The 25,696-nt window shown below is 37.8% G+C and overlaps 1 protein-coding gene across 1 annotated transcript in view; it reads left to right on the top strand.

Annotated features, from left to right (window-relative positions):
- Positions 1 to 25,696, top strand: part of NECAB1 (N-terminal EF-hand calcium binding protein 1) — a 169,187-nt gene that overhangs the window by 129,255 nt on the left and 14,236 nt on the right. Inside the window, exons 7-10 of the mRNA XM_009455618.5 lie at positions 6,102 to 6,223; positions 8,789 to 8,865; positions 14,874 to 14,927; positions 21,353 to 21,465. Of these exons, the coding sequence (XP_009453893.3) occupies positions 6,102 to 6,223; positions 8,789 to 8,865; positions 14,874 to 14,927; positions 21,353 to 21,465 (366 nt within the window). The remainder of the gene's footprint in view (positions 1 to 6,101; positions 6,224 to 8,788; positions 8,866 to 14,873; positions 14,928 to 21,352; positions 21,466 to 25,696) is intronic.

Consider the following 25,696-nt stretch of genomic DNA (forward strand, 5'->3'; position numbering starts at 1 on the left):
TCAACCATGTGTTTACAATGTCAAAATGAGTGAGCACCACCAACTTCCAACAAAAAATCCTGTAATTCCAGAATCTAATGAGCCTATGCAGCTGACTGTCACAGCGAAGTACTCTTCAGCAGATCTGTGAAGCATCCTCTACATCATAAACTTCCTGTTTTCACTGCGTTGGGTGATTCTATACCAAATGGCAAAGTATAACAATTCACTTTAGAAAAGCAAAACCCACCTCCTCAGCTTTGAGCAGAGGATAACTGAATGTCTTGAAGCACAGTGAAATGGATTTCATGTTCCTAATGAGAAAAATGAGGCCTCCTGTGTTGTTTCTTTTGTTTGGACTTTCTGGAAATAAAATGGGAACTCCCTTTTTAGAATCAGTCATCTGCCACCTGAGAAGAGGCTTGAAAAAGTGCTCTACTCCCCTTCTTCACCTGCGCTTTTGTTTTTTTCTACAGTCATCCTCTGAAAACTTGTGCTCTGCATTTACCACCATGCCGTGAATGTTTAAAGAACAACTGTTTTTTGTGTTAGGCCACAGGCTAACCTTGAACTCTTGTGACTGCTGCCAGCAGCTGCCTAGCAGCTGTGCTTAATGAGTAGGAGCATGACAATATAGACTTTAAGGAAAGTAGAAGGCACTAGAGGATTAATGAACCTTTTACTTCTGGATTTCTCACTCAAAAACAGCTTCAAATAATGGGAAATGTTACACGTCTGACTGCAGTTTAAGGGGTGCTGTTGTATGGCATTTGACTAAGACACCCAGGAATGACCAAATCCCACCCCAAATCTGTGATACTCCCCCTGAGAGGTTTATAAAGAAATGCATAAACAAGCAAACAGAAAATAAGGTACCACTATGGATTTATGCCCGTAATATCTGATGAACCAGACTGAAGCACGTGAATTATGCCCAAACCTAAAGGGACTGTGTCTCCTCTCCCAAGGCTATATCTTCCTATCAGCTGGCCACCAAAAGTGAGGAGAGCCCTGGGACCTTCATCAGTGAGGAAAAGATAGAGAGAGAAAAACTATACCTTTCCTATGATGTCAATCAAGAGACCAGTGAAAAAGCCTAATGGGAAGACAAGACTTGCACTGGAACTTTAGGATGAATTTGAATGGCAGAATGAGATTCTCTCTAGAGGGATCCGTCTCACCCATCTCATGTTACCCATCTCTCATCTGGCTCACTTCTCCTCGTCTGTCTTGTCACTGATTGGACAGTACTTTCTCTGGGAAGCCTTCACTGCTCATTTATACTTCCCACCTCATTACCATGTATTCCCATAGTGCCTTCTATTTATATCTACTTATCTCAGCCCCTTCCTTGTTTATCTCCCCCATTAGACATTGAGTTTTTAGATGGCAGAGACTTTGCATAAGTCCCCTCTACTTACTACAACTGCATGGTAAACATATGAAAGTGAATGAATGAAAGGAATTCTAGGTGAAAGGAGTGCTACAGAGGAGCAGTTGGTGAGGACCCAGAACACTGAGGAGACCAATCTAACAGTCATCTGGGGTTCAGAAAGATCTTAAAAGCTAGACAGATGCAAACAAAAATTCACCAGTTTTTTGTTTGTTTGTTTTGAGACAAAGTCTCACTTTGTCGCCCAGGATGGAGTGCAGTGATGCAATCTCAGCTCACTGCAACTTCCGCTTCCCGGGTTCAAGCAATTCTCCTGTCTTAGCCTCCCGAGTAACTGGGACTACAGTCATCTGCCACCATGCCCAGCTAATTTTTGTATTTTTAGTAGAGACGGGGTTTCACCATATTGGCCAGGCTGGACGCGAACTCCTGACCTCAGGTGATCTACCCGCCTCAGCCTCCAAGGTGTGGGATTACAGGCTTGAACCACCACGCCCAGCCAATTCATCAGTTTTTTTATGTTGTAAAGGAAGACTTCGTGATGCCCTTCACAGTCAAGAGTTGCAACCTGCAGGTCAGGCATGGTGGCTCACACCTGTAATTCCTGCACTTTGGGAGGCCCAGGCAGGTGGATCACCTGAGGTCAGGAGTTCGAGACCAGCCTGGCCAACATGATGAAATCCTGTCTCTACTCAAAATACAAAGAAATTAGCCCGGCGTGGTGGTGGCAGATACCTGTAATCCCAGCTACTCTGGAGGCTGAGGCAGAAGAATCACTTGAACCCAGGAGGCGGAGGTTGCAGTAAGCAGAGATCGCGCCACTACGCTCCATCCTGGGCAACAAGAGCGAAACTCCATCTCAAAAAAAAAAAATAAAAAACAAGAGTTACAACCTGCAGGTATCATTAAAATCTCTAGGATTGTGATAATTTGCTTTCCCTTCAGCATCAACATTACTTTGGGATTTAATATTTGTGAAACCTAGGGATACAAAGACTCCTTGGAATATAGCAAATTTAGGGAAGTCATCTATTCCATCTATCAGCCCCAGGGGAGAATCACACAGTATCATTCATCCTGCAGTAATGAGGTAGACATGCCATGTTGGGCAAAATGTCTGTGTCTATTCATGTAAAAATGGATATTTGAGAGAGAAAGGATGTGTACAGCTGGAATGCCACAGAGGTGGAATTTTCAGATGGCATGCTACAACACTCTTTGTATCTGCCCTGGCAAACTGACTAAATGTGAATTACATTAATTCCATGTGTTCAGAAAGTACGTAATAGCTAATGACAAGAATAATAAGTATGTTATATGGAAGTTTCCCCCTAGGGGTTCCCTATTCTCTTACATAAAACTCTCTTCCTCACAAACTAAATTTCTAGGAACACAGTTTTCATTATATGTGGATTTCCGTTTTATAATGGAATCCGCAAGTTTGCTCTATTTCCCAAAGTTTTTCTATATCCAGGAACGTAATTAATTCCTTCTTGACTTGAAAGTTATTTTTCTCCTTTCGATAGTTGTCTATTATAGAAGTGAGGAAAAGCTTTAATTTCACAAACAGGTGGTTATAAAAGTTTAGACAGCTTAGATTTCCTTAGCTTGAACATAGAGAAGGATTGCTCTAATCACCTACTCCCCTGACCACCAAGGCTGCCAAAAACTTGGATTTTTTTTTTTTTTTTTTTTCTTCGAGATGGAGTCTCACTCTGTAGCCCACGATGGAGTGCAGGGGCACAATCTCTGCTCACTGCAACCTCCGCCTCCCGGGTTCAAGCAATTCTCCTGCGTCAGCCTCCCAAGTAGCTGGGATTACAGGCGCCTGCCACCATGCCCAGCTAATTTTTGTGTTTTTAGTAGAGACGGGGTTTCACCATGTTGGCCAAGCTGGTTTCAAACTCCTGACCTCAGGTGATCCACCTGCCTGAGCCTCCCAAAGTGCTGGGATTATAGGCGTGAGCCACCACGCCTGGCCAAAAACTTGGATTTTTTTATACCATAGAAAAATTCATAGGGAGATTTAGTTAAAGATTGATGATTAAATGTATGATTTCTTTTGCTCTCTCTCTAAACCCTTCAAAACATGACATTAAAAGTACCTGGATAAAAGGAGGCATTAAACTGCAAAAATAAGAATAGAAGAAGAGCCAAAGGGACAGAAACTTGGAAGGTGGAGAGAAGGTAAATCTAGTGGAAATTGATTTAGAAGCTCTGAGAAAGCTGAAACTGAAGCAGGCAATGTAAGAAGCCAAGATACAATATATTTGGTACCACAGAACCTCAGAAAAGCTCAAGAATTGGCTGTACCATGTGGAACTGAAAATGAGGGTGAAGGTAGGGCTGATATATTGTTGGAAGCTCCACCCAGTGCTATATAGTGACTGCTCCTACCCGATCCTTGAAGAACCCCAGACATAAGCTGTCTGGAGAAGGTGAGCATATGCATACCTGGCACAGCTGATAGGGCACAATACTAACAAAGGAGATACTAACTGAAAGTCACCATACTGAAGAGTGAGATGTGAAATCTCCTTCATATATTTTACTCCCAGAGTACTAACAACAGGGCTCAGACCCTCCAGTTGGGGCGTGCTACTTTGAGGGATCTGATTAATCCCAGAGAAAAGACTTAACAATGCCAATGGTCAAGGTTCCCTGAAGAATAGGCCCAGCCAGGCCACTGTACAGTGAAGACTGCAAGTTGGCAATCCCTGCCACAAACAAAGAGGTTCCAGTCAGACTTGTAGTTCCTCCTTCTAAAATGTATGGGGTCAACCAAAAGGACAAATCAAACACAAGAAAAGAAACTCGAAAGAAACAGATAATCCAGAGAGCAGACAAAAAATTTCAAAAGAAAGTTTTCAATACCTTCAAAAACTAAATAAAAGATATTGCATTTATGAATTAAGGATAGAATGCTTTAAAAATAATATTCAAAGCACACAAAAGAGGTCTTGGAAATTATGATTGCAAAAATTACATTCTCTGAGGAAGGTTGAAATATAAAAGTGTGAGGAAATCTCCACAAAGAGGTGAAATATAAGAGATAAGGCAACTAGAGGCTCAGTCCAAGAGGTCTACTGTTTGTAAAATAGCAATTCCAGAAAGAGAACAAAGCAGAAAAATTATCAAAGGAAGAATTTAAGAAAAATAGTCAGAATTGGAATATGTGTCCAGTTTGATAGAACAGATCAAGAGCTCATTATAATGCTAATAAAAGTCCAACACAAAATACATCATTATGAAGTTTCACAATACTGGAAACAAAGACAAGTGTCTAAAAACTCCCAGAGAGAAAAACCAGGCCATATGCAAATAATCAAGAAAACACTAGATTTTTCACTAGTGACTCTGGGAGATAGAACACAATGGAGCAAATTTTTCAAAACAATTGGCAATCTAGAAATCTGTATGCCATAAAACCATCAATAAAGTAAGGAAGATTTTTATTCATGCAATGTTTCAAGAATTTTACCTTTCATTATGCACCTTTTCTTATGAAGCAATTAGGGGATATTTTCCACCAAAACAAAGGAGTCAGGTAAGAAAAAAAATGAAACCTAGTAAAAGGGGGATCAGAGGTCATCCAACACAGGAGAAAGGCTAAAGGAATCTTCCCTAGCTGATAGATAATGAAGATTTTTGGATGAGTACATTAATCTTAGATTTGTCTTAAACACAGAAGGATTATATCTTACACACAAGGGATTATATCTGCTATAAAGAAATCTTGTTGGAGGCAGCTTAAATATTATGTCCTTACAGATTTATCATAGACACTCTTTCTTTTTCACATATTAAGTGCATATTAACATAATAAACTATTGCCAAGTTTGCCTCATAGACCAAGATGTTTGTTGGCGATCCAGCTACCATGTTCACATTCCAACCAGGAAAGAAGATTAAGGAAAGACAAAAGGGATCCCTTCTAGCTGAATCTGTACTTTTAAGCAGCCTTCCTGGAAATTCCTTACAACATTTCCATTTGTATATCATTGGCCTGAGTTTTTCCATATTGTGAAGTTAATAGATAAAGCCTAAAACTAAAAATTAAAGACATAGCAATTTAAGCATGTTATATACTGATAATTTAGAAGGTGTTTACTTTCATATCAGTATATAACATATACTGTATATAGTATATAAGATATACTGTATATAATATATATTTTAACATATACTACTTTCATATCATAACATATACTCATATGAAAGTAAACACCTGCTAAAAAGTGTTGCCTTTTTGAAAGAGGAGTGGGAATATGATATGGGGGTGAAACGAGGGAGCTCCTGTTTGTTGAAATAAGATTTATAGAATCATTTGACTCCTAAAAATATATGGATGTATAGCTTTGATCCAAAAAATTAAAAACTGAATTACAGAAAAAACTCCATAAGTGTTTTCAAATTAAACAAAATACAATAGCTGCATACACATGTTTTTCCACTGAAAGTTGACCAACAAAGGAAAAAAGCCTACCTTAAATTACAATTTTTACTCAGAATTTTAAGAATAAAGAAAGCTCAGAATTCTCTTTCTTAGGTTCACATACTGTAGTACCAAATTACATTGGGTTTCTAGAGCATTTACAAGCAGTCATTCTCATAAGTTTTCATTTTGCTGCACTAGAAAACCTTTATGACTGACGCATAAAGATCTCTTCCCTGAATGAAGAGACTGAAGCACTAACATTAAGGTTAAATGTTATCTCTGTTGATCAAGGCAAGGGCCAGCCAAGCCAGAAGTCCTATCGATTCAATGGCCTGGAAAACGATCAAGCCGCCGAGTCCAGAGACACAACAGCTTCTCCCCAAACAGCCCTCAGTTTAATGTCAGCGGTCCAGGTAACATACCCTTCATTTGTTTTTATTTGTCAAAGTCTATTTATCTTGTGTTTTCCAATTGATTATTTTAACAAACAACAGACAAGACAATAGTAATGGAACACTTTCCTTATACCAAGTAAGTTTGAGACAGAAACAGTGAAGAGTGTAGGGTATGAAGAACTGGGGTGGTGAGCCTAAAATCAGCATGGTCAGAATCCTAGCAGTTGTGCCTGGAAAGCACACAGAGAGATGGTGAATAGGGAAGGCAGTAGCTTCATCAGCTAACATCTAAAAGACTTGAAGTCTATAAGGACCCCCCATGATCTTGAAATAAAGGGACTCTACCCGAATATGCTCTAGATCTCCAAGCCTCCCTAAGCCTATCCTAAGTTCATTTGGGGAAAGGATCCTTCTTTTCATAATAGGATTAGTCATAGCTGGTGTTTTTGAAGTTTGTAATGTGATATAAGATTTACTGGGCTAAACCATACCCATAATTGTTAGGTTATTAAATTTTAACTGTGTCACTTATAACCATTTTAAAATCAATTTGAAATATGCAAACTCATATTGCTAAATATTGGAGTAATTTTTATAAAGCATGCATATATACATGCACATATGTCACTTGAACATGTCATTTTAACACGAGTCTTTAAGTATCTAATATTCAGAAAATCAAGGTATAAGCTATATTCTATATTTTCACCAACTGTACTTGAAAGATTTCAGAGTATTTTCATGAATAAAGCCTTATTTTATCTTGACACCTGATAAAATAGATGTTAATTTCCCTATTTCTCCATTTAACAGGTAAGGAAACAAGCCTGGGAAGTTAAGTGATTTGTCCAAGGTCATATGGAATATTAGTCCATTTTTAATGTGAAACGACCTTAAAATCTTGATGGTTACACCTGTAGATACTTGTTTTTCTCTCTCATGAGTCTATGATTGGTGATTTGGGCAATTTCAGTTGGATGTGGTTCCAGGCTGTATGTAGGTTGAGTTTGGCCCCACTCCTCATGTAGCCTCCTTCTGGAATAAGCAACAGCTGGAGCATTTTCTTCTCCTAGTGGGTGTCAGAAGCACATGCAGCCAGCCCAAAATTATACATGCATATTAAAAACCATTGTTTTATGTACTGTGTGCATCTTGTCTGGTACCTCTCCATTGGCCAAACAAATCACATGTCAAGCACAGTAACAATGGGGAGGGAAATGTGCTTCATTCATTATAATAGGAGATACTGCAAAGTTGTGGTGCAAGGGTATATACAGATACTTCTATAGCAGGAAGAAAGTGAAGAATTGGGAAAAATAATATCATCTACCACATGGAACTAGAAAATGACAATGCTAAGCTCCTGAAGTAACATATAGATTGTTCTTTCCATTTTAACCATTTAGAAAATAGTCCAAAATATCTTTTCTTGGGTCTCTGATGTGACAGCCACCTTAAATTATTTTGGGAATAACCCAGATTAGAAATATTGTATTAGAATTTTAAAAAAACATAAATTTTATTAGTATATTTGTAATATTTTCTCCAATCAGCCCCTTTCTTTTCTCTCTCTCTTTTTTTTTTTTTTGTAGCCACTTCTTTGTGGCAGTGCCAGTGCTCATTTTTACATCATAATTTGGTGGGCCTTGAACGGTGCTTCCTCCAAGAAGGCAGGTGGAGAAGGAAATTCTGATGACATCACTCTCCCTTTATAATTTAGGTCTTGTCTTTATTGCATTCAAAGCTAACACAAGGCTTTATAGTCTTGAATTCAATCACATTCTGATTTCAAGAAATATTAAACAATACTACTTCAGCAAATGCCTATGAAAACATTTTTATTAAGCTGCAATCAGTATATACAAATATGCCAGGATGTTTGTGCACAGGCTCAGATCATAATTCTTCCCTTTGCATAACAATGTTAATAAAAACAATGATAGTAGCAGAACTTCTATAACATTTAACTTGGTGCTAGATACACACACACACACACACACACACTACATACCTACAAATACATATGTATGTTTATATTATATATATGAATATAGATCAACAGGCTCCAGTCTGCATTCTTAACCACTATGCCATGATTATAGAGTCCATGTATATATACTCAAGTTAGATCCTGGGAAAGGAGACACCAACTATCTTGCCCTTATGGGATTTTTTTGATCGTAGCAATTTACACCTTGCTATGGTCAGGGGTATGATTTCACTGGCTCTTGCCACTGACCTACAAGTAAGTTTAGAATTGTTGATTGATGCTTTCCTGTTTGCAAAAGAAAACCAATTACATCATGGGGTTTTGTAAATGGCTCAGCAGGATCTTTTCTTTGAATATCAAAGGCCAAATAGGCAATTACATAAAAAACAGGCCTGTGGAAGTGAACCCCTGGGATGCATGGATCTATGGAAATCAATACCTTAGAAAGCACTCGTGAATACATTTAAAAAAAAATGACCAGTCAGTGACACTGCATCTTTCCTTCAGGGTTGAAGGAAAGCTCTGATATAACCAAGCATTTCTTCTCTGTCTAAAGTTTAACATATTGCCCTCATGATTCCCCCTGGCCCCAGGCTTATTAGAAGAAGACAACCAGTGGATGACCCAGATAAATAGACTCCAGAAATTAATCGATAGACTGGAAAAGAAGGTAGGTGCTTTCTTTTCTTTATTCTCTCTTCCACTCTTCAAGATATTGTTACCTAATATTCCCCATTGCTTTATATCCATGACTGCCCCATAGATAGAATAACAGCCAGGATCCCAATGATTCTATGAATGGCTGCTTAGTAGTTATTTGAGGTTTTTGTTGTCATTGCTAAATACAGAAGCTTACATTAATTCTCCCCCTACCTCCCACTCCCAATTATATTTAAAATAGGATGTGGAGTTGAGAGTTAAATAAATCTACTGCACTGCCTGGCTCTTACATTTTCAAATGAACTAGGTGACAGTGTGCTTGAATGATGCTAATGACAGCTCTTAGGGATAATATGTTGAAGGGATAACATCCCTTTAACTTAGGGATAAGTTGAAGTCTTGGGAATCTTTCAAATTAATTCAGGAAAATGGCAGTGCTATCTACTGAAAGATGAGATTCCACACTCAACTTCTGGAAATTAGCACATTAACCGATGGTTTTGCTATTAAAACTATCTAAGCAAGCAAGTTAGAATGTGATGAAGAGTTCTTTAGAACTACATTTTATGTTCTTAGTTATTGTATTTTTATTAATTTAGTTAGTACCAAGTAGTCCTGTTATTGTAGTGATATTCTCCTTAAACATCTTTGATAGGAGAGACAACTTTTGTCAATCAGTAAGAAAAAAATGTGTTTTCTGCACATGTCAGGCACCAAGGGAGAAACATTTATGTTTGTGACAGCACTGATTTGAAGAAAGCAACTGTCTACTTATAAAACTAAGCTATTCTCCTAAAAAGGCAGAGCAAGAGAGATAACAGAATTTTTAAAAATTATATGGTAGCACAGAATGGGATTCATAGTTCATGGTCAGTAAGTATTTTAATGACTGACCGAGACATGTTAAAGGAGTGGATCAGATGTTAAAATCTATCCATGCTTACCTGATGGGTTGATCACTGTGACCTGGGGTGCTCAGGAAGGACTTTGTGTGGCAGGAAGAGTTCAAGTGGGGCCTTAAAAATGGTGACTTAATTAAAAATTTTATTGCAAACAATAGAAATCTTTTCTCTAATAAAAAAGAGAGTTTTCTGGAAGAATATGGAAGTACTCACAGAATCAACAGATAGTCCAGAGGTCTGAATTTGGAAAAGTCAGAAGACAAGATAACCCTACAGATCTAAATAGCAAGAAATAGTCAACAGTCTCTGAAGTTACCTCCACTGCAATAAATGAGTTCCTACCATTTCCAGTCTGCTGGCCTTCTGTTCAAAATTCTGCTTCCCAGAAGGAAGAGTCTGGTTGGTCATGGTAGGGTTGCATTGCTGGCCTCCTGGATAGGGGAGGGGGAAAAGTCTTGATAACAATCCCAGAGCACAGTACAGAAAGAAGAAGAGATAATTCAATGAAAAGAAAATGTATTGTCATTAAAGTTGGAATAAATGCTGATAAGCTAACAAACTAACAAGCAAAGTAATATTTGCTATGGAGAAGTAAAATTTCAGTAGAGGGTAGCTGGAAAGGGCATTCAGGTAAGGTGATGGCATGAACAAGGCGATGGCATCTGCAAGGTTCAGTAGATTGGCCTGGTTAAGAGTCTTTCATGTAGAGAAGTAGTAACAAATAAGGTTGTATGGACCAAAGAGGGCCAGATTATGGATAGCCTCAAATAATAGTCTAAGGAATTTGGACTTGGAAGCAACAGAAGGCATTTATTATTTTTTAACAGCTAAGTGACAAACCAAAAAAAATTCTTTAGATAGGAAATTGGGCAGCAAGATGCAAAGTGAATTAAAACAAATGCAAAATGGGTTAAAACAAGAAAAATGAGGCTCAGAGACACTAATACCAGCTCAGAAAATGGCATTGAAGAGGAGGTTTGTGAAACTGAACCCAGTGAAATCAGGTATGATATGAGATGGGCCTATATTAAGCTAATGAGTGAGAAGAAAATGGCAGATTTGAAACACTTGAAGTGCAACTAACAGCACTATTGAATGGGTTAAGGACAGGGGGAGCTCAAATAAGAATCTGAGGATTGGAGCCTGTGTTTCTGAAATAATTAATTATACCATTAACAGAAAAGGAAGAGACACATGAGAGAGAATTTGTGAGGTAAGGTGAGAAGGTAAACTAGTGTTTTTGATGTGTGAATTTCAAGGTACAATGGGACACTTAGGCAGAAATACCTAGTTAGATGTTAGAAGGAGAGAAGTCAGGCCAACAGGTTAAGGTATTTAGACGTATTTCCACAAAGATGAACCCTCATGTCCTGAGGATGGGTAAGGTCTCTGAAAAGGAGATTCTGTGCAAGAGCCAAGTTAAGGGGAAACAACCCTATAGAGTTCTTGTCCCTCTGCCATGGTGCCTTTATTTGTTAAATTTATATTGAACACTTACTGGAGCAAATACCTATACTACTAGCTTGCTGCAAATCAACTTTCCTCCTTTCTTATTTTATTGATATGTGAGCTGAAACTAAAAAGATTTGTAGGAAAAATAGTGGCTATGGAAATTAGTTTTCCAATATTGGAAGATCAAATCCAGGACCTCTATTTGCAAACTAAAGCTTGTTAAAACATAAGGATTCATTTGCTAAATAAGTCCAGATTCATTTAAAGAATACAAATACCTCTTTTTAAAGTGGTTTTGAATTTTTGGACAAAACTGTCTTTATTTGGTATCTGAAATTTTTATAGTTATTTTTAAAGGAATGGCTCAAACTTATTTCATGCCTTTTTTTCTAACTTTAAATCAAAGTATGTCACATTTCTTTTTTTTCTAGACTTTTTTTCTCCCTCCCTTCCTATAAAAGGGTTTCATTTTGAGGACAGTGTCTAAGAGGTTTGCTAAAAGTACAATGTGATGGTTTTCAGCATGGGGCTCCAGCTGTGTGGAGCTCAGTGTGAGCTGTCTTAATGAATGGAGAAGCAGTACAAGTTCAGTTTTCTTCTACAACTTATTCTGTACTGTGCTGATTAGGTTTTTAGAGAAAAACTACCCAATTGCCAAACAGTGGCTGAGTACGTCATTTCACTGCTGAGTACCTTGTCTCCTGTAGTTGTTAACACTAGTTTTGATCTTCCCATTAGAAGGAAGTGTACCTGCAGTGGAACATATGTTATCTTTTCTCCGCATGAAGTATTTAAGATAAATTCTTCCTGCACTGAAACCAAGCCCTATTCTATGCATGTAGGGGAATATAACACTTAGCAATTTCTATAAATAGGTTTCTTTAGGTATTCCTTGTATCCATTTCAGCCTCCATGAGAATTTATGGGGATATACTGAGGTTATGTCTTGTGTTTTGCTTGATCCCTGTAGAAAACACCTTTAATGGCTGGGTGCAGTGGCTCACGCCTGTAATCCCGGCACTTTGGGAGGCTGAGGCAAGTGGATCACCTGAGGTCAGGAGTTCAAGACCAGCCTGGCCAACATGGCGAAACCCCATCTCTACTAAAAATACAAAAATTAACCAGGCGTGGTGGTGTGCGCCTGTAATCCCAGCTACTTGGGAGGCTGAGGCAGGAGAATCGCTTGAACCCCGGAGGGAGAGGTGGCAGTGAGCCGAGATCGTGCCACTTCACTCCAGCCTGAGGGAAAGAGTAAAACTCCATCTCAAAAAAATAAAATAAAATAAAATAAACAAAAATAAAAAACAAAAAAAACCCCACCTTTAATGTTAAACAAAATAACAACAAGGACAACAATAAAAGCTCTTCATTCTTCACTAAGTCCTTAGTGTATCATCAGATCACAGGACATTCTCATTTGAAAGGATGTAATTCAGGATGTCACACTCATACAACTTATTTTAAGTTTTTCATACCTTAGATCAGGAAAGGTAGAACTGAAATTGTACCTTAGTTAGTGTCAGGGAAATAGTGGTCAAGGAGATTACTAGGTTACAGTTTCTATCTGCGGAGTACTTTTTAGTTTTCAATTCACATCTATATACATTACATATAATTTTGCCCTCATAGAAAAGCTATGATTTAGACAGGGCATTCATTCAGCCATTCATTTATTCAACATTTATTGAGTACCTACTGTGTGTCAGGTACTATTCCAGCAGTGGAAATACAGCAGTGATGAAAAGAATATCCTTGGTCTTTGAAGAGACAGACCAAAAAAACAACAAATCCATGAAACAAGGTAATATAAAATAATGGAAAGTGCTATAAAGAAAAAGTAGAGCAATATAATACAGATAGGGGGTTGAAAACTCCAAATGAGTGGTCTGGAAGTTCTCTCTAATAAGGTGATATTCGAATTGAGATGTGAAAGTCAAGAAGAAGGCAGCTATGTAAAGATTTAGGGATAGAGAATTTACAGCAAAGCAGGAAAAGTGAACCCCACAGAAGTTAAATACCTTGCCGAAAGTTCCACCACAAAATAACAGCACAGCTAGAGCAACATAGCTCTATTATTAACAGGCATATGTTATTTCAGATAGTCTGGATTTCTACAGTTTTCAGTTTATTTCTTATTTATTTGAAGGAGTTATTCTACATAATCCTCATTGGAAACAATGCTAGGATAGCCATTCACAGAATGAAGTTCTCAGAGATGAAGCACTAGGTTTCACTGGGGACATTAGGACATTAGCATTATTCATTGGTCATCACAGAAGACATTAAGGTCTTAATTCTCAAAAGAAGATATATAAAGGACCAACAAACATATGAAAAAATGCTCAACATCACCAATGATCAGGGAAATGTAAATCAAAACCACAATGTGATACTACCTTACTCCTGCAAGAAAGGCCATAATAAAAAAATTAAAAAATAATAGATGTTGGCATGGATGTGGTGAACAGGGAACACTTCTACACTGCTGGTGGGAATGTAAACAAGTACAACCACTATGGAAAATAGTGTGGAGATTCCTTAAAGAACTAGAAGTAGAACTACCATTTGATCCAGCAATTCCACTACTGGGTATCTACCCAGAAGAAAAGAAGTCATTATACAAAAAAGAACTTGCACACACATGTTTATAGCAGCACAATTTTCAGTTGCAAAAATGTGGAACCAACCCAAATGCCCACCAATCAATGGGTGGATAAAGAAATTATGGTGTGTATGTACGATGGAATACTACTCAGCCATAAAAAGGAATGAATTAATGGCATTTGTAGCAACCTGGATGGGACTGGAGACTATTATTCCAAGTGAAGTAACTCAGGAATGGACAACCAACCATTCTATATTCTCACTCATAAGTGGGAGCTAAGCTATGAGGATGCAAAGGCATAAGAATGACACAGTAGACTTTGGGGACTCAGGAGAAAAGGGTGGTAGGGAGATGAGGGATAAAAGACTACAAATCGGGTTCAGTGTATACTGTTCAGGTGACGGGTGCACCAAAATCTCACAAATCACCACTCAAGAACTTACCTGTACAAGCAAATACCACCTGTTCCCCAAAAACCTATGGAAATAAAAAAAAACTTTTTTTAAGACTTCAAGGTCTTTATAGGAGTTCTTCACTTTTAGCAAATGTCAACTGTATTTTCATTTACTCTTTAATTCACTTTCTATTTAATAAAGAAAAATTAACACCAGGGTATAAATGTATTGTAACAATAGACTAATGTTTATAATGATGTCCCAAGAAATGTAGAAATGTGGCAATACTCATTCATAGCAAAATAAAGCAGACTGTTAGGCTTAGTCATTCTGTTTCCTTTTCTTTCGTTTACCTTCCTACCCTTTCCCTCTCTGTTTTAATGTACCTCTCTCTTCCACTTTGCTCTCTAATGGCATTCAAGAAGTAAATTTAAAGCAATACTTTGAACATGTCTAAAACAGCTTCTTACAATTGATAAATAAGTACAAAGAGTCTTTATTGGAACAGCTGAGTTTTAAAAAAAATCAGTATTATTTCATCTTTAAGATAATGAGGTTCTTTTGGTTCAATGTTAGCCATGAGAGAACTATGATTTGAATATATGGCATTTTTTTAAATGATATAATTTTTTTTCTTTTCTGCCATTTCTTCCTCTTATTGAAGGATCTCAAACTTGAACCACCAGAAGAAGAAATTATTGAAGGGAATACTAAATCTGTAAGTATTTTTATCAGGTAAAAATGTTAGAAATATATTCTTTAAAAACATAATTTAATTTCTTCAAAAATTAGTTATCTCAATGAAAAATTGAAAAACTAAGTAGTCGTATTTCATTTTATAAGATTCAGTAGTGTTGTTTCTACATTGTGATTTGTGTAAACCTAATACCTACTTCACAGTTTTTGCAAAAGTACCTGGCATGTAATAGGTGCAAAATGAAAATTTTATACATGTATAAATCAATGAATTATTGAATAATTGAAGGAATATGACTGGCAGAGAAGGGCAACATTTAAGTTGTATCATAAACATTTTGTAAATCCTGCTATGTTGTACACTGGATATACCTGAGCGGAAACCTGGTTCTGTTCATTATTATATTTCCAGCATTTAGCCTAGGGCCAGGCACATTGAAAATGCTCAGAAATAATTTTTCAAAGAATAAATTGATGCAAAAGGGAACATTTGTATCCCTAGGGACAAGATGTCCATCCAGAGTGGCAGCAGTTTTTGGAAACAGAAGAAGAATGGACAAAGGGATCCTAAAAAGTACATTAAGATGCAACAAAAAGAAGTTAGCAAATAATTAAAAGCAGTACATACCAAGCTTTATTATTTACTTTATGTTGAGGCAAACATGCATAGTACATTTTGTTTCAGGAAGTTGGATGTTTATATTTACATTTAGTGAAAATTTGGATTTTAAAATCTTGGGTAACTAGGAGAAAAATCATTTTTTAATCCCTTAGATGTATTATATACTTTACAGATGTCAAAGGATTGGTCACACATTTATATGAAACCAAGATAGGAAATAACCTTTCATCTCTGAATCGTGCACAAGCACTGACTACATGATAGATGAAGGTGAGACCCACCTATGTGTAAGGCTCCTGCCCATCTGTCCAAACTCATAATCCAAAGGGATTCTTCAGAGGAAGCTTTGTGGGAGTCTCAGAAAAGTTTAATCATGGCTGCTACTGTTAGAATCCTATAGTTATGAATACTTTACCCCGATAAGCTAGATTTGTCACTGCATGTCTAGTGCTTTTATCCCTCCAGAGACAGGGATGTAGTCTGTGTTAATTCCTCAAGACCCCAACATTTTAAAATGGTAGACTTTCATGGGAAAGAGAGGAGAGGGGTGTTGAGCACATATACATACTAAGAATAGTGGATTTGTGCAGTCCCAGAGGCACAGGAATAGTTAACCTTGTGATCATGCATCTGTTATCTTCTCGTAGGTTTGCATAGAGGAAAAACTATACTCCAGACAAAGGAAAAACAAATATAACTTATCTAATGTTGTGAGAGATAATTGCCTATTCTTAAATAATTTTCTAATGTGAGATTATTTTTTCTCTCTAGTTATGAGGAGGAAAAATTGTCTAAGGATTGTTTGTGAAAGGAGGCAGCTATTCCATTTGCAGGTCCCTGAGCAGCCAAAGCCAAGGCCAATTTTAAAAGATCAACACACAAAACATTACTAATTCAGTAGTGCATAGAAGTACTTTAAACAAATAAGACTGAAGAAGGTCGTTCAGCTCTCAATATTGTTTAAAAGCAGGAAAGGATATTCCCTATTTCCAGCCATATATAGAGGTATAACAATTATGCTCTTTGGGAATAGACATAAAGATTTGAATTGGTTTGTTTTTTCAGAAGTAACAATAAGATATTTGTCATTAAAAGTTGTTTTTTAATTAATGGTAGTAAGTGCATTACTATAAATTCCTGTAAAACCTCCTATATTCAGAATGACCAAAATCATTTTTCACTGTTATTTCATAGCTAGTGCTCTAGTGCTCATAATTCCATCCTACCATGTGTTAAATGATCTATCCTGATGCCCAAAACCAGTTTTAGAATTTATTGAGTAGAGAGGTATTTTCCCTTTTCCATTAGTGAATGCTTGAGAACTTGGAAAAATAAATTCTATGACAGAAAGCAAAGAATAAATTTGTATTACACTTGGTTTTTGAAATGCTAATCTTTACTGATCCTTTGCTATGTGCCAAGTGTTGTACTAAACACATACATAACTCACTTAATCCTCACAATAGCCAAACGAGGTAGTGCTATCCTCAGACTCATTTTATCCATGAAGAAATTAAGGTTTAAAGGAGTTTACCTACCATAGCTGAACCCCTGCAGTTCAACCCCAGACCTATGCTCATCACCATGCTCTAACATTTTCAGCCTAAGTGTTTAGTGGATTTCTAGCCTGTAAAGTAGAATTGCTCTTTGCTAGCGAGGTTGTGGATGAGTGGATGATTGTTTTATGAGATTCTCTACCATAAGAGTAGAGCAGATTGTCTGGCAGGCTTGTTTAAGCACACAGCAAAAGTCCTGAACCCTAGCAACTGCCATCTCTAGTTTTCTGGGCAATGAGCCATTACATAATGATGAGTCCAGGAAATGATTTCTTTTTTTAAGTCCATTTTTTTTTTCTCAGCCCAGAGTAAGAGATGTAACACTTATTTAGTACCTGTCATGGAAAGGATCCTTATACACACTATTCTATTTAGTCCTCCCAAAACTTTGTGATATAAGTACCACTATTCTAATTTTACGTATCAGAAGACAAACTGAGAAAGAATTAAGTAACTTGTTAAAGGCCACATAGGAAAAGTGAAGCTAATTCTTTTCACTTTATATGCCTGCTCTTGAAGAAGAAGGAAGAAAATAAAAAGAGGACAGGATGGTGGAGACAGATGAAAGAGCACCTAACAATTATGCAGTGCTGTTGAGTTTCCAGGGCCACCTCAAATCCTCTCCTGGAATAAATAGTTTATTAAGGGAATTCTAAGATTAGTCAATGGCTAAAAGCAAAAGCATCTTTAATGTGTTTGTTCCACAAATAACTTGATCACCAACTATGTTCCAGGCCTGGAGATAGGGTCTGGAAATAAAGTGGTGAATATTATAGGCTAGAAAACAAACTAGAAGGAAATTATACAGAAGCTACAATAAAATGTGATGAGGATTATTATAGGAAAGTACAGATTTGCACAGTAAGGGGACACAACTCAATTTAAGAGACCAAGGAATACTTCCAAAATGACATAATACTTAAGATGAAATCATAAAAAATAAATAGAAGTTTTTTTAAAAAACTTATATATCTCTTACTACATCGAATGATTCTAACACTGCACTGAAAGAACACTCAAGTGCTAGATCAAAATATTCAAATGTTCCAAATGATTTATAACAAGCATATTATAAAGATGTGCCTGTATGGCACTTCTTACCAAAAGAGTACTGGAGTAAGATGATCGTTTTCCAGATATTTTCTTCATTCAAAGGTTTTTAAAAAGTCATGATAATTTTAAACAACATTTGAGCACGTTCTTGTGCTTTTCAAAAACTCAGACTCTTCTTCAGCATATTGTTGTTGTAATACACTAAAATAGCTGATCATACAATGAGTCTACAAACCTAGTTATCTTTTTCTGCCTCTCTACACCCATATAAAATCAATGGATAATGTCTTGAAGTCATTCCATTCTGCCATACATTCCTAAGGCTTTGGGGGCTATTCTCAAGTAATGTAACAGCGACTATCAAAATATAAGTCTTGTTTTACAATGGTTGTTAAGAGAGTCAGTGAGAGCATACAAGAAAGGCTATGGTATCTCTGAAGACATATTTGAAACACAACTGTAAATGTAGTAAATAGAACAAAGTAACATGAAAAAATAAGTTGTACTTAAAACATGCCTCTGTGTCCCAAGACTAAAAAAGATGACATTTCTTGAAATGTTCCAAGAAATCAAAGGCTGATGCAACAAAATCTCATGTCACTGGCAAATACTATCCTGTGAACTGAGACTGGCCTTTCATACTTACACAGCACTATTTAGTCCAAGACATTCCAAATATCCAGCCATACTTCTATTGCAACAAAATTTCTATAAGGTAAATGATAAATGATATACTACTACTCCTATAATAGAGAAACAAAAATGTAGCACCATGAAAGAATATTCAACCATGACAGAGTGCTCTGAGCTAACTATATCTTGGGATCCCACATTTTAGTAAGCTTCAGGCTGTGTATTTGACACAAGAGACACATAGAAATATTAACAAGATAGTGAGACTCCTGTTCCACCTCTCCCAAACCCCACATCCTACAATTTGTTTCGGCCTAGCCGGAACAGAAAATTTAAGCGTTTTTTTGGATTTCAGAAAATCTACTTTAACTATTATTTAAAAAGCTCCGCTTGTCAGAATAGTCATCAAACTTAGGCAGATTATCTGGGGCTCTTTAAATGGATTTCTTTGTGTAACTATCTTAGGAAAGGAGGGGAAAAAGATACATCTGGTTTGGGTTGCAAAGTTGGAAATTGCAACCCAATCTAGGAAGCCGAGAGCTCAATTTTTCCAACTCATACATCAATGTACATAAGTGAATGAATCAGTTAGGTATTGCTAACATAATAATGCATCCCCAAATGCAGTGGCTTAACACAATAACCACAATTTTGCAGGTAGGCAATTTAGGCTGGGATCAACTGGCTGGTTCTTATGGTCTCACATGGGCTCCTTGTATCTCTAGTAAGCTGTATGTTAGCTTTGCTGATCTTGGCTGAGCCTTCTCATATGTCTAGGAGCTCAAGTGTGCTCTATGTGGTTTTTAATCCTCTAATATAGGGGTTGGCAAACTACAGCATACCTCTTGTTTTTGTTCATAAAGTTTTATTGTAACACAGCCACACTCATTTGTTTATGTGTGGGCTGTGGCTGCTTTTACACAATAGCAGAGTTGACTAGCTGCAAAAGGAGCCATGTGGCACAGAAAGCCTAAATAAAATACTACCCATCCATTTACAGAAAATGTTTGCTGGACCCTGCTGTAGCAGGTCTTGTTCATATGGTAATCTCAGAGATCCAAGAGAAAGAGTGGAAATCCACCGGCCTCTTAGGGCCTGAATTTGAAACTGGTGCACTGTCAGTTCTGCTACGTTGATTGGCCAGAGCAGGTTAGAAAGCCAAACCAGATCCAAGGGGAGGGAAAATAGAATCCATGTCTTGAGGAGAGGAGCTAAAAAGTCAAATTAGTCAAAGGGCATGAGTTCAGGGGGGTAGTGAAGAATTCTGGTTATTTTTACAATCCATCCCACTTGATCACGTAAGAATTGCCTTTAGACGAAAAGAATTATGATGGAATAGGTGGATGTATTTATATATCTCATTAGGAAAGCCCATGAGCTTTCCTAATTATCTGAGTTAGTAATCACAAATGTCCAACCAAGAGGTCCCTGCAGATTTTTGTGAAAAGGATATATCCATCATTATTTTGGTAGAAATTAACCCTACTTAGTTATTAATACTAAACCCATGTCCTTTGGTTAGTCCAACAAAAGTAGGAATATTTGTTGAATATACTGAATACCTAACCTCTAAAATATCATTGGTATTCAACAAATAGTAGCTATTGACATGAAATGAGAAACCCATTGGAATAGAAAACAGTAGACCAGGGGTTTAATTCTCTCATGCTACATAGCTGGTATTATTGTGGAAGTTATTTTTCTCATATTCTAGATCATCCTTACCTTGTGTTTTGTTTTTGTTTATGCACTTTTATGATTCATGCCAATCCTTACTTTGATTTGCACTTTTATACTTTCACTACCAATTCTTGAAAAGAACTAATGTTGATATCTAAAATTCCATGAGAAGCCCACAGGCGGATCTTGAGGGAAGCCTTGAAACTACAATTGCTATAATGCTAATAGGATTTGTTACAGGAAACAGTTGGCATCCAATCCAGTGTGATCCATTAAAAACAAGCACCATCTGATGCCATTACCTTTTGAACAGGGCCTGTTGTAAGTAGTTAATGTGTTTGACAACCCTGTAATATTTGATATACCTTTGGAAATGCATGAGTTACTAATTTTTTTGAAATCTAGTTGTTTGTAATGATTGTCACTTATGTCTAATATCACAAAATATTCAAGAAATTGGAGCTGTGCAATGAACAATAGGACTTCTCTTTAAAAATTGGTAAGTTGTTATAGGGAAGTGATCCCAGCTCTGCCTGCACAATACAGACACTTAGGGAGGTTTTAAAAATAGCAGTGCCTGGGCCCCACTCCCAGAGATTTTGATATAAATATAAAGATAATTTTAAAACTTCTCGAGTCATTGAGAATCACTGCTTTTAAAGGGAAACACGTCATTGTAAAGAACACTTTGTTTAGCTTCTGGGACTAGAGGCAAGGAAAATATCTTGCCTAGATTACAGCCTTTATACAGTTTTATACTTGGAATAGTCATGGCCTTCCTTGGTCATATTTTTGGATGACAATCATCTGTTTTTGTGAGGAGGAATGGGATGGGCAGTAGGAGTCAGCTTAAATCGGGCTCCATGACAGCCAACGCAGTGACCCTCGCCCCTTCCTTGGCAGCACATCATGCTTGTGCAGCGGCAGATGTCTGTGATAGAAGAGGACCTGGAAGAATTCCAGCTCGCTCTGAAACACTACGTGGAGAGTGCTTCCTCCCAAAGTGGATGCTTGCGGTAAGTGCTCCTACTCCTGCACCTTAGGCCTTTGGCAGCCTGGGAATGCAGTGAAGGCATTTCTTACTTTAGACAAGGCTGGGGGTCTAGAAGACAGATATTTGAGAATCCTCACATTAAATTATACAGAGCATTCCACCTGGGTGATGTCATTTGCTGCCTTTAACTGAATGTTTTCTCTTTAATCTTTAAACCCCGTGTCGTCTGATCATTGGGGCACCAAGTAAAATGAAATAGAACAACTTGAATGAAGATACTGAATTTCAAATAAGTTGAAATTCCCTTTTGCATCCAGGCAGCCCACACTCTGATTTAAAATCATCTCTGGTAGATGAGGCGCCAACTCTAGGACATCTAGCTGTGATTGCTCCCTTGGCAGTACGCCCTGTGGCCTAATGACCATTTCAGCCATTAGGAAATTGCAGGCATCCCTGAAGTCATGATTTCAGGCCTTGGTCATTAAAAGAAAATGAAGCAGCAGCGGATCTTTTCTTTCCTCTTTCCATGGGTACCACCCAGCTCAGGCTTCGGATATCTCAAGCTACTAAAATATACTATTCCTCATCTTCAATTTTTTCACTCCAACCGGTTCAATAAATAGTTACTATAATAATTTTTTGGAAACAGTTATCATAGAATTCCCTTAACTGGGAACCTAAAGTAACTCTCTAATGAGTATCTTATCAAAGGCTAGACATTTGTCCTGACTCTATATTTAATCCTACTGACAGACCCAGGAATCCATATCACTACTATTATTTGTTCTCCCTCATCTAAACACTCTGCCTCGGTGATGCACAGATAGAATTTCTGATATAATCTGTTTGTTCCCCACTGTGCCTCAGACCTGGCTATTCTTCCTCTCAGAAATGTGCACCCAGCTGCAAATCTCTGCCAGCCCATGCACTGCCTCAAGTTCAGAGCCCAGGTCCAAATTCATCTGCTTTTAGAAAACTTCCACAACCAAGTCTAACCCTACCTTATGAGCTTGCTTAAACTATATTTCATAATGCTCTTCAAATGTTGCTTTGGGAAGGTTTTTAGAAAATGTGTGTGTGTTTGTGTATGTGTGTGTACATGTGTGCATAAACAGATACTTCATGTCTCTGGGTGTTTTGCTTTTCCTCTCGGTGTTCAATTAATTATATTTTATTCATACCCCAGCAGAATATTTCTCTAGCTAAGAAGTCTGGCTCTGGAAATAAACATGGAATTTTACTAGCTTTGTGGTTTTGAGAAAGACCCTCACTGGCTCTAAGCCTTAGTTTCCTCCTCAAGAGGCTCATGAGATGGTTGGGAGGATTAAGTGAGACAGTCCATATGCAGTGCTCAGCACAATGCTTCCCATCCACTGAAGACGTGAGCTGAAGTCACTATTGCGTTTACTACTGTTTCCTGGTTGTCTGGGTGGCTGACCTCCTCTCTAGAGTATGAGTACAGTACTTCCTCAGTGCCACTAACAGCTCATCATCTTCCAGTAGTGCCTTTGAAACTAGAACACAGGAAATGCTGTGTTTCCATGATTATTTTTATTATTCTATTTCACGCCAGACTCAGAGGGCACAAATCAAAACCCCATTTTAGTCCTTTTTACTTCAGTGACTCAAGACTTGCAAAGGTGGGAATATGTGTAGTTTTTAAGAGCCCACTCATTTGAAAATAAAATTGAATATTTAAAAATTCAGGGTGCAGTGGCTCACGCCTATAATCCCAGCACTTTGGGAGGCCGAGGCAGGCGGATCACGAAGTCAGGAGTTCAAGACCAGACTGACCAATGTGATGAGACCCCGTCTCTACTAAAAATACAAAAATTAGCTGGGCATGGTAGCATGTGCCTGTAATCCCAGCTACTCAGGAGGCTGAGGCAGGAGAATCGCTTGAACCCCGGAGGCGGAGGTTGCAGTGAGCCGAGATCGCGCTACTGCACCCCAGCCTGGATGACAGAGCGAGACTCTGTTTCAAAAAAAAAAAGAAAAAGAAAAATGCAAGCAGTACCTATATATACACCGTTCACAGTGTAAACTTCCCAAAATAGAGCTCAGTAAACTCTTTTTAATGAGGATATAGAGAAGATAAAGTCTATTTCAGTGTATTACAATCTCCAGGGATTGAGTGCATGTTTTATATTTATAAAAAAGGCACACAAGTTTATTTTTTAGGTTCAGAAACACTACTTTAATGGGTGTTGGGAAAATGACCTCGAGCTACTAGAACAGCCCCAGGGAAAGGGAAACAGGCTGTGGGGGAGTGAGAGAGTAGATAGATTTGTGCCGCCTGCTGCAAATTCCATTCTCTCAATAACCACAATAAATTGCTCCATCAGCTCCTGCTGTGAAGTAGAGGAAAGGAGAGCATCTTTTTCCTGTAAGATAGATTTTCAGCCTCTCTGTTTACTTTGCAAGATTGGTTTGTTTCATACAATTCTTCGTTCACTTCTTATTGCTGATTTTTCAGGTAATTTCTTTTACTGGAATTATCAAAATGTAGACTATATCAGATGGAATGAGCCTCAGGGAATCACTACACCCATATGGAATATATATGGTATAGATGTTATGCCAGTGTGTCTGTCTACATTCAATTTTTCAGTTGTACCAGTTAATCAAATTCAATTTTCTACCTGTATCAACTGATAATCAAATGCCACTGATGCCATCAGTCATGCTCCAATGCACCCAGCACAATTGCCTAGTGCTTGGCTGAGAAAGTAAATCTCTGTGAATGTCAGAGGTTCTGTTCTCCCATGATGTTTAGCTTAGTCTCATAATGATTAGGCACAAAATACCTCCATAAAATAAAACAGATATTATTAAGGACTAACAAGATTAGGCATTTTGCACCTATTTTCTTATTTATTTATTTTTGAGACAGGATCTTGCTCTGTTGCCCAGGCTGTAGTGCAGTGGCACAATCATGGCTCACTGCAGCCTCAACTTCTTGGGCTCAAGCAACCCTCCCACCTCAGCCACCAGAGTAGCTGGGGCCACAGGCACATGCCACCATATCTGGCTACTTTTTAAAAATTTTTTACAGACGGGGTTATGCCATGTTGCCCTGGCTGGTCTTGAACCCCCAGGCTCAAGCGATCCTCTTGCCTTGGCCTCCAAAAGTGCTGGGATTACAGGCTTGAGCCACTGTGCCTATCCTCCTGTCTTCACAGCAATAATCAAGAGGCACATATTACATTCAGCTTAGAAGGAACTGGCTCAGATGGGTTAAAAAAAACTTATTAAAGTTTGTCTGACTCTAAAACTAGCGTTTAATCCTTCTTGTCAATATTTGGTCATCCTTAGAGTTTCCTGGATTTTCTGTGATTAACCAGGGGTAGAACACACAAGTCCACTCCTGTTCCAATTACAACAAGGTCTTGCTTTCTTAAATTCAGGCCACTGAATTAGAGGTTTTGCCCTGTAAGTTTTTGATTAGGAGACTCCGAAGTATGGGGAGTTACAGAGGTTTTGTTTTAGTAGTTAGATGAATTTTTAAAAAGTTAAGTTAGTGAAAAACTCAAGCAGATTATGTGGATTCATGTTTATAACATATACACACACATTGTTTGATACAACACATACACACACTATTCTTCACTTATTTTGTAATCATGAAGGCTCATTAATCCCCGTTTTTGTCATAGGGAGGTACCAATTGAATATAAGTGGTGTACACGGTATGTTCTCAGAACCATTCTTGACACCAGAGAACAAGAGAATAGTTTTGCTTTCAAGGATCTTAGACTCCAGTTGGGAAAATAGGATGCTCATTTATGAAGGTAGAGCACAATTAAAATCATGTTCATGGCCTAAAATTTCATAGTCGTTAAATAGAACAAAATGATTTCTAAAGTCACTCAGCTATGAAATTTGAGAATTTGAATATATTCAAAACTCCATGTCAAGGGCCTAAGGAATATGAATGTAGGATTACATTGTAAGAATCAACTCTGAGACATCCTTAAGAAATAATGGTGGCACACTGAATCATTAATCATTTATCAGTATTTATTTATTTTTGAGACAGTGTCTCACACTGTTGCCCAGGCTGAAGTGCAGTGGTGCAATCTCGGCTCACTGCAGCCTCAACCTCCCAGGCTCAAGTGATCCTCTCACCTCAGCCTCCCAAGTAGCTGGGAGTACAGGTGCATGCCACCATGCCTGGCTAATTTATTTATTTATTTTTTTGAGATGGAGTCTCGCTCTGTCGCCCAGGCTGGAGTGCCCAGGCTTGCGTGATC

This window comes from Pan troglodytes, chromosome 7 (assembly GCF_028858775.2).
Source record: "Pan troglodytes isolate AG18354 chromosome 7, NHGRI_mPanTro3-v2.0_pri, whole genome shotgun sequence".
Classification (NCBI taxonomy): domain Eukaryota; kingdom Metazoa; phylum Chordata; class Mammalia; order Primates; family Hominidae; genus Pan; species Pan troglodytes.